At 40.4% G+C, this 10,699-nt stretch overlaps 1 protein-coding gene across 1 annotated transcript in view; it reads left to right on the top strand.

Moving 5' to 3' along the window:
- The window catches only part of LOC104967810 (slit homolog 2 protein-like), a 23,154-nt gene that overhangs the window by 11,182 nt on the left and 1,273 nt on the right, over positions 1–10,699 (top strand). The window contains 7 exon segments of the mRNA XM_010797345.1: positions 519–709; positions 5,266–5,390; positions 5,542–5,639; positions 6,434–6,573; positions 10,228–10,265; positions 10,267–10,325; positions 10,627–10,690. Of these exon segments, the coding sequence (XP_010795647.1) occupies positions 519–709; positions 5,266–5,390; positions 5,542–5,639; positions 6,434–6,573; positions 10,228–10,265; positions 10,267–10,325; positions 10,627–10,690 (715 nt within the window).

The raw sequence follows: 10,699 nt of genomic DNA, 5'->3' as shown, positions 1-10,699 counted from the left end.
CTTTGAAGGAGTTTTCAAATATTAAGAGTAGTAATGATTCTAGTCTGCAAATACAAATGCATATGATGTATATGTATATCTATACATGGTGTTCGAATGAAAACTATCAGCAGATTATTACCTTGGTAATAAAAGTATTGCTGTTCAGGCGCATGGATATTATTGTTTAGTGGCCAGATAGTAGCCAAGTAGCTAATGAATGAGCTATTTGGTGATCATGGGTGAGCATGAATAAAGCAGATGATGCTAATGGCTTTACCCCAGTGCGACTTCAATGCTATAGTAGGGACCTGAATTTAGAGTGTGTTATCAGAGCTGTAAAACATCAGGAAACACTTTATGTGACGTTCACTCCAGTCTAAGTTATTCATGGTAGAAATGTACCACGGTGCACGCATAATGTTGTAAGCATTAACACCGCGACCTTTCTGATTTTGACTCTCTTTTAATTTCCTGCATGTCTGATCTGTGATGTAGCTCTAATTAATTTATCCTTCCTGTCATTATGTCTGAACGTTGTTCTCCTCTGTCTCCCTGCCTGGCAGGGCTCTGGGGGCCAACCCTCTGTACTGTGACTGCCACATGCAGTGGCTGTCAGACTGGGTGAAGAGCGGCTACAAGGAGCCTGGCATCGCCCGCTGCACCGGCCCTGGTGACATGACCGACAAACTGCTGCTCACAACGCCTTCCAAGAAGTTCACCTGCTCAGGTAAACATACACTGTCATATAGACACAGCACTGTAGCTCAGGGATACATACACATGTCAACACATGTTCACTATAATAGACACATTGTACAAATGCACTTTGTTAGGTGTTTGAACAAAAGAATGCACACACATACTTTGCAGAACATTATTATGCAGCATCACATACACACACTGGATGAGGACTCCCAGAGGAGACCACAAGTTGCCTTTTGTAAATCTGTATATTATACATGTTCCAAAACGTATACTGCAACAAAAATCAGCATTGTTTGCAGCCTTACAGCATTTGTGCAATTTTTTGTTTTTACAGCTTTTTGACAGGCATTGTCAGTGATGCTTTCAGTTGATTGTGACAAATTGTTTTAATTTATACGATGCTCTAAAATCACAACATTTTGCTTGTGAGCATGATTGTGGCTACAACATATTATACTGCAAATTACTACTAACTGTTAACCTTTAAACCTTATCATAACATTAACTTTGAATATATGACTGAATCCTATTTTTAACCTAATCTAACTGACCACTGTAGAAGTCCCGGGGCCTTGTGGTTTTCTGGTGCCAGGTAAAGTAACTAATCATATCCCAGTCATTTGTCCTCAGTCTCTCCTACCCCAGCTCCTCAAGACAGTCCCGGCCCAGTTTTCCTCGTCCTTTGAGCCCTACAAATCTTTATTGTTCTGCTTCCCTTTCAGCCCTCATGTTCTGATCAGTTTTGTGTCCCAACTGTTGAGCTTAATGTCCTGTCTGAGAATTGGGCATAAGTGTGTCCTCTGTACATGTCATGGCCCTGCAAAGAAAATGTATTCATAGGCCAGTAACATTTGTGCAAGTCTTGCTTGTCATATCCATTCAACTTTTTTAAATGGTTGCACACAAGTTTGAAGGTGCTTACATTCCTGGTTGTGTTGATTTTTTTCTAATGTATTTACAAATGTTGTTCTTAAAAATACAATGTTTCATTATCACTGTCTTAAAATTCAAGGTGAAAGGTAAAATAAACAAATTAGCAAGTGGGTATTATCCCCATCTTTTCCCCCGCACAAAAAGATGGCTTGAGTTGATACAAAGTTTATGTGGGTCCCTGGTCATGTACAGACGTCTGAGTGTCAACCTGTCAGCCCTGTCTTGCATCCCAGAATAAAGAACATTATATGAAGCTAATCTTATCTCTGGTGTGTGTGTGTGTGTGTGTGTGTGTGTGTGTGTGTGTGTGTGTGTGTGTGTGTGTTGGTCATGAATGCTCAGTGAGAAACTGGACTTGACAAAAAATTAAAGCAGAAATCAAAGTCGAGTTGTGTGAACAGATATTTGGTCTGTAACAACTTAAATGCTGCGACCCATGGGAGCCAGGCATGAGGTTTTATTTCCCCAGTGCATCATTAGACTTTTTTAATCACAAAGCATCTTGGTATAAAGTCATAAGCTGTTGAAAATCACAAATTAAACAACAACTAATAAAAAAAGAAGTAAGAAATATAATGAACCGATCAAAGATTGGAAGATAGTTTAATCAGTTTTAGTTGGGGAGGGAAACAGCAGCTATACACTAGTAAGTCTGATGTCATGTAGATTGTATAAAAGTGTTACTGGAAATGATATTGCAAACTCAATGAGTGTAATGAATGTTAAAATGTTCACCTTGAGTGCAAGATGTTTGCTTGTGGGTGTGTGTGTTTCCAATTTCCAACTGCTTTGATGCTGACAAGTGTGTTCAATTGTGTGTGTATTGCTCTCTTGCTTAACTCAGCAGTATGCAGTTACAAAAAGGATTTTGCTCCGAAGTGCCTTGCTGCATTTGAAGCTATATTAAAAAAAATCTGCATTTGTCTCAATTCCAACATGTTTATTTTTTTGTGTAAAGAATCCTGAGCTACAACCGATTGCGCTGCATACCAGTGAGGGCGTTCGATGGACTCAAATCTCTCCGTTTGCTGTGAGTATCCTTCACAACACATGCAGTGTGGTAGATAACTCAGAAACCTGTGCTAAAGAAGCTAGACTTTCAACATCCAGAGCCTTTTCCTCACTCTTTCTTCCTCTATCTCTCGCCCTTTCTTAGGTCTCTCCATGGTAACGACATATCGCTGATACCAGAGGGAGCCTTCAAAGACCTGTCATCGCTCTCCCACCTGTGAGTAACATAAAGAGACACACATCACAGTTTACATCTTTCTCTGAGATGGAAGTGTTTACCTACTAACCTTATGAAATTGCAAAATAAGGAAAACACATTATCATGACAAAAGAGCCTATCCCATGGTTTAAAAGAAAAACGTATGTTGAGTGAATCTCTGTGAATATATAAGGCTGCCAGAAGTAACTGAGCTATAAACCTACAGTATCTACAGCTACTGTATCTCCCTTCTCCCGCTCTTCTCTTTTTTCTTTAATATTTACGATTGAAATTAAAGGTTGGTCTACATACCGTATATATATATATATATACACGTATATATACATGTATACCCATATACATATGGTTGTATTCTAGTGCCTTACTCCTCTATTAAATGCTTGACTCTTCTTAGCTACAACACACCATTGGATTTGAATTGAATTGATTTATTTAAAAACAAAGGACAGTGTACATTAATCAACATATTAAAAACATGTAAATGTACTCGAATTAGCCAAAAGGCTAGTTTTCACCGATAGTTTCTCAAATGTACATATTTACAATAGACGACATCACTGAATACAGGTAAGGAGCAAGTCATAATAATAAAGAAAACATTCACAATACGCACACACACACACACACACACACACACACACACACACACACACACACACACACACACACACACACACACACACACACACACACACACACACACATACCACTTTGATCTAATTTACAGAAAGTGAATACAGTAAATAAAGCAGAGTTATATTGAGTCTCTGTGAAACATTTATCTTCCTCTGCAGATTATTTCCATGTGTGTGTGTGTGTGTGTGTGTGTGTGTGTGTGTGTGTGTGTGTGTGTGTGTGTGTGTGTGTGTGTGTGTGTGTGTGTGTGTGTGTGTGTGTGTGTGTGTGTGTGTGTGTGTGAGAGTGTGTGTGTGTGTGTGTGTGTGTGTGTGTGTGTGTGTGAGACTGTGTGAGACTGTGTGAGAGTGTGTGGGAGTGTGTGTGTGAGAGTGTGTGTGTGAGACTGTGTGAGACTGTGTGTGTGAGACTGTGTGTGTGTGTGTGACTGTGTGACTCAGTTAAGACACATTTTCACTTATATATGGACATGGTTGGCCGGCCACCCACCCTCGGAGTGATAGAGGTTTGTGATTGGACACACACACATAAACACAGACACACAGCAGATACAAATAATATGAAAGGACTTATAATATGCCCCTACTAGTTGTTCCTGGGTCTAAATACATGTTCACAGAAGTGTTAGCCAATGTGAAAGTAGCAGAGTGCATTTGTTAATGATGGCTGTTAGAAGAGATCTATTGATCACAGTTTGACTCTCACTTGCCACCACGGCATCGATCACCACATAGCATTCATAGCGCCAAAGACAAATCCATAAAATATAGTGCTCTATTACACAAAACTGGTAAAGTGAAATACTGAGACCAATGAAATGGACTGGAGTGTGTGTCTGTGTGTGAGCTAGAGAACAGCTCCAAGCACAAACTCCACTTCCTCTCCAGGGATTAGGCAGCTCTAACCCAGCAGACATGATGCACATATCACCTATATTAAAAGCAGCAGCATATTAGAGGTTTCAGCCGGCGACTCTCATATCGCTGCACTCTCCCTGACATTTCTTTACAAATACCAGCCTCTATTCACTCTGTTATTGCCTTTTCCCATTCAGCAATTCTCTGATTAAACAAGCTCCTGAAAAGCCCCGGCACCGCTATCTGCCATTTGGCTTTTATTAGAAACCCACCCCTTTTAATTAAATTGGCTAAATTACAGAAATATCAGGGATATTTCACCAATATATGGGATAAGAGAGCACAATGGGTGAAAAAAAACAACGACTGGGCTTTATGAGATGTTTTGAATGGGTTTTGGTGCTGAAATGAGATAAACACAATCTCGATGGCGGGGTTATGTTTGTTTTTTGAGGAAGCCGAGGTTTGTTGGATCTGAACGAGTCCCATAACTGAATGTGCGCTGCAAATCTCAGCGTCTGTCATGTCATTTTTTTTTTTTTTTACATAGTTTCTCAAAAACTGGATTCCACATATTCTCTTTATATTATCAACCCTGCACCTTCAGTGCCAAGCATTTCTTTTTCCCGCCTTATTACTGTGAAAGATTGCGGATTGAGGTTGCCTTGGTAACTGGTCTGGCTTTGATTGGGGGAAGACAGCTTCATGGTGCGAGGTGAGAAGATGGCTGCTCTCGCCTCACAATGCGCCACTATCGATTTCCAGTCCTCGACAATTACTGGGCCCAGTTGACTTAAACGGGCTCCGGAAAATGTGCATAAAGCAGAGGTGTGTGTGTGTGTGTGTGTGTGTGTGTGTGTGTGTGTGTGTGTGTGTGTGTGCCTGTGTGCCTGTGTGCCTGTGTGCCTTTGCTTCACACAGGTCCTGTAGATATGAATATCCAGGCCAAGTGTGAGCCTTGCCTGTCTAACCCCTGCAAGAATGACGGCTCCTGCTCCAACGACCCAGTGAACTACTACCGCTGCAACTGCCCCTTTGGATTTAAGGTACAGATGGTGTGGAGAGCCGAAAGGGTCATATTCTCTGGCGCAGGGGTCTCTCTTTATCAGAAAGGGATGAGATAATCCTAATTCAAATACCGGCATTAAAAGAAGTTCTTTAGAGACACTAAGTGTATTTGTGTTTGTTTGCATGCAGGGACAAAACTGTGAAGAGCCCATTCATGCCTGCATCAGTAACCCATGCCATAATGGAGGCACTTGTCACCTGAAGGAAGGAGAAGAGAGCAACTTCTGGTAAGAGACTATTGAATAAAAGAAAAGAAAAACGGATGAATGTGTCTTTTATGGTTTCAATAAAGTGGATTTTCAACAAAAAAAAAAAACTATAATGTTTTTTGTTGCTCTGTAGAAAGGTTTTTTAAAGCCACTTGTTAAGCACACATTAGTGATCTGCGTACCCTCAGCCGGTTGTGTCCTCAGACTGCCTACTGTGAAAATGGCCTTCTCTTCATCAGGATGTAAAGTGTTAATAGGAGGGGAGCAAACGCCTGTCTGCGTGCTGCTGGCAGATTTGAACCACCCACAGAAAATTAGAACATCCTTCAGATCCCCACTCCTCCTGTATCTCTCTGTCCTTGCCCCCTCTCTGGTACTTTTCATAACAGTCTTTCTCTCCATCTCTGTATTTCCATCTTTTCACTCTCTCTTCCTTCTCGGCATCAGGGGTTGAACATTTATCGTGAAGAGCTGCCGTTGACTATTTAATGAGATATTAATCCACCCGAGTGTGTGCCGCATAAGAGCTCTTTATTAGTCCTATAATATACCGATCGGTGTGTGTCTGTGTGTGTGAGTTTGTGTGTGAGTGTGCGCAGTAATAAACCTGAGTGGTAGTTACAGAGTTGAGGCACGCTCCCGTTAACAGAATTATGACTCTCTACTGGGAATATGTATACGGAGCTGACATTGCTGTTATGAGCTGCATGAATGGATAATGTGTGTGTGAGTGATTCTTTGTCATCCAGTTGATATTGCTCTGTATGCGGCCCTACATGCTTACAGATGTTTGTATCTCTGTTTGATCTCAGGTGTGTTTGTCCAGAGGGCTTTGAAGGCGACGCATGTGAGATCAACATCGATGACTGCGAAGACAACGACTGTGAGAACAACTCCACCTGCGTCGATGGAATCAACAACTACACTTGCATGTGCTCAGCAGAATACACAGGTAACTTTCCCATTGCGCTTTCCCAGATCAAATGTCTTGTCATTGATGATAGCAAACAAAGAAATATGGAACTTTTTATTATTCCCAACAGTTTTAATGATTTCAAATTTGTTTCTCAGAATCCCCTTTGTCCATCATTATTTCAATATGGTTAATGATTCAAAATTTCACAATACCTATAGGCGTTAGCCACTGTTGCCATTAGGGACCTCAATCTTCAGCTTATCATGGTCACTTAAAGTAATGGATGTCTATTGCCCAAAATACCTTTTGGGATTTGTAAATAACATTTGCTTTGAAGTTTAATGTACAAACAAGCTTAAGCCTTTGACGTTTTATTGGAGAACCAGATTTGTTCTAATACATTTTACATCTTTTGCTCTAATGAGTTAAAAACATGCTTCCAATAATGACAGGCCATTGGGTGACACTTATCAGTGATAAATCATCCATTTCAGCTTCATTTATAAGGATAAATAGGTGCCTGCTGCATCTATCAAAACTGTTTGAATGGCCGTATTCATATGATAACATGTTTAATCACTGAAACAAATACCAAATGACTTGGACTTATAAGAATGAGTGCCAATAATTGTGCCGCGAGCAAAGGAAAAAGCAATGTACCACATTATAAAAAGCTAACATTCAATAGGGAGGATGTCGGGGTCAATACAGGAGAGACAGGAATTTCTCCTGTGAGAAACCAAAAGTCAACCTATTCTAACTTATGTTATATCTAGTTCTTACCCAATTCATTGTATGTCTTAAACCATTATGTAAATCACGTGTTTAAAACTGCAACCAATTACTTGCACTTTTACATGCAGTTTGTCCATTGTTGCCCTGTTTGTACCATTAGAACGGTAGTGGTCAACTTGTAATGACTACTCAATGGGTTGCTAACAATCAAACGGTGGTCTCATGTGTACCTGAGCTGTAGAAGTGTTCAAACTGTGAGTCCCTTCACATTGTCTGTGGGAAAAATAAATGGCACTTTTACTTCCAACTTCCCCCACATTTTAACCGTAGTGTGTCCAACGAAACATGCGGAACATACCCAGAAAAAGCAGGCTTTTAAACAGTGACACACTGCAGACATGTTCATATTCTGTTTACTAACACGGGTCTGTTGCTACTTGTTTGTCTGCTTTTGCACTGTGCTAATCATCTCTGATGGCTAACCTTTGTGGCGGTGTTCTGTCTCTGTCTTTCTGTCTCGCTGTCTTGTGTCTTTTTTTCGTGTCTGGCTCTGCTTTCTATCATCTGTCGTTTTTTTGTGGTTGCAGCTGCTACCAATGAGGTGGAGAGAGGTTAGTCTGTTCTTCGCTCTGTCCTTCCTCTTCCTCTATCCTTCTTTCAATCTTTTGCTTCCTTCCCTCATTTCCTTTGCTTTATCCCCGCTCACCAGTCATTTTGGTCTTCATATCCACAGATGTAAAATACTCTATCATGCTCCATGTTAGAAATGCATGTCCTTCCTGGTCAACAGACCGCAGTTTTTAAATGATCCTCTCAAATATCTGGAGTTGTTCTGCTCACTGGTTTATGCATACTGTACATGGAATTAATTAAGCCAAGGTAAATATTATTTTATAATGTGTCAGGCAAAGATTCTGACATAAAAGCAGAACACTGGTGATATTCTATGATTGTGTTATTGTAAAGATTCCCATTAGAGACAAAGGTAGACTACTTTTATTCCATCTCTCAATATATTTCAGTTCCCTGCCTGTCTATGGCACTCCCAACCCATTTATTTATTCAGAAGACATACATCTTTAAAAAATAGATCACAAATATTTGCTTTCATTGTTTAGGGGCTCAATCATATCCAATATTATCATCTGTGCACTCTAGTGTTGAGAGCATTTGGTGAGGGCTATTTTCCCATTGGTGTGCTTGCAATTACCTCTGGCAGCAGGACAATGTGTGATGGATAAACCTAAATTGAATTAAATGTTTATTTATTGTCATTATATGATACTGGGTCACTCAACCAAATGTATGACCTTTATGCTACACGTTTTTTAGAATTCACTAATGTGAGTGCAATCCTTTAATTCATTTATTTGCACTATAGTTATTGTGTTTGTTGCTCAGTGTAAAGAAGGAGTTTTGTTGTTCGTTGATAATCATCTATATTTGTTAAAAAATATTGAATATTATCGGACAGCCTCTTTTTTTTTATTGGGTTGTATTTTTGATGTCTCCCAAGGAGAGAACGTTGAGATGATGTTTATTCTGTTGCCTGCATCTAAATAATAATAAACAGCTTAAGACTGTTCTTAAGGCTAAATCAGCTACTGCATGTTTGGTGAACAACCTCATACTGTAGGCCAGGGGTTCCCCGAGTGGGGGTCGCGAGATGATCATAAAATAAAAATGGAAAGTAAAAAAAAAAGAAATTATAAAAATAATTCATTAATTTTTTTTATAATTTTTTTTTTCTATATTATTAATAATAACGTTTGCATAGACATTTTTTTCTTAGACATCCACTTTCTCAAACTCTCGCCAACTTTTTTTTTTCTGAAATGTTAATTCACTAGCAGCCCCGCCCCCCCCTCCCCCCTCGCCGTCTCTGGCACGTTATTTGGGGGTCGCGGCTGAAAGTGGGGAACCCCTGCTGTGGGCTACTCTAAATAGAATATACAAGATATCATAATGTCGATCTTTAAGTTAAACCAGATACTAAACAGCACTCTACAAATAATCCATGCGAGCCTTCAAATCTGCTATCCATCCACCCTACTCCACATGTTCTTAACATTTTTAGTTTTTACTAGTGACACATGACAAATGACAACACGCAGCTCCAGTCTTTTTGATCCAACTCTCAGTTTCCTAATGGGAGCTGGGTTTCTTTATTAAAGCCATTCGCAGATGCATCTAAAATTAATAGTCTGGGACATGATACTCCACTGGTTTATGTGTAAATAGGATGTAGGCGCTCTAAACTAATTGGCGGTAACACTGTGCTTCCGGAAATAAAGCACAAGAGCACAACATGCATCTCAAACTCGCTTCACACGGTGTACCTACTTGATTCCCAACTATCATGTCATTATCCCCAGAGTGTCTTTCGTGCCGTCAGGAGTATTGGTTTATCCTGAGGCCTCACACACGATTTGGTTCGTAGTTCACAGTTCAGCTAGTCGGAGTACACCGCAGGATATCCATCAGGATATTACATTCCCGAGATAAGATCATTATCAGACCCTGTGTGGGACTGGCCACAAGAGAGTCGTCCATTCATCGGATACACACAGATACAACACACAGCACACACAGTTTTCCTAGCAGCGCGTACAGATTATGCGGAACTGCACTATACACACACAGTCAGAGCTTCTCAATCATACTTAGATGCAAAAATGAGGCAAATGGGTGGCCAATAATGGAATATGACACGTTTATATGTTTTCAGTTCACTTGATTTACTGGTTATATCTTGTTAATGAAAAGTAACAACAAAGGGGTGTGTGTGGTGTGTAGTGTGTGTGTGTGTGTGTGTGGTGTTGTGGTGTGTGTGTTGTGTGGTGTGTGTGTGTGTGTGTGTTGTGTGTGTGTGTTGTGTGTGTGGTGTGTGGTGTGTGTGTGTGTGGTGTGGTGTGTGTGTGGTGTGTGTGTGTGTGTGTGTGTTTGTGATCCAGGGGGAGCTATGTGAGAAGAAACTGGGATTTTGCGCCTCCAGACCTGAACCCTTGTCAGCATGACTCAGTGCATTTGACCCCTCAGGGATACAGTGAGTGCACCACACACCACACACACACACACACACACCACACCAACACACACGCAATTCACAATTACAATCTTATCAGATCTTAGTTTTACTCTCCCTTGTGATAATGTGTACTGGGACGGTCAGTGGCTCTATGTGTGTATCCTGTTTTGAATAACTGAAATAATGCTATAACCTTTTTTACCAGGCATCTCAAAAAGTGTTTTTTGGTATTGCTATGTTAACCCTCCATATTGTCGTATATAAGTCAAAAGAATCGCTGTTCAATCTAAGGATTACCAGTTTTGCGTGTATTATTTTTCAGGTGTTGAGTGCACTCCAGGGTACGTGTGTGAGCACTGTGAGCTGGACTACGATGACTGGTGTGGACAAGTTGTTGTT

Source organism: Notothenia coriiceps, unplaced genomic scaffold, assembly GCF_000735185.1.
Source record: "Notothenia coriiceps isolate Sejong01 unplaced genomic scaffold, NC01 NC01_scaffold00002496, whole genome shotgun sequence".
In the NCBI taxonomy this organism is placed as follows: Eukaryota; Metazoa; Chordata; class Actinopteri; order Perciformes; family Nototheniidae; genus Notothenia; species Notothenia coriiceps.
Note: the sequence above shows the minus strand (reverse complement) of the source record. Positions and strands in the feature narration are given on the sequence as shown.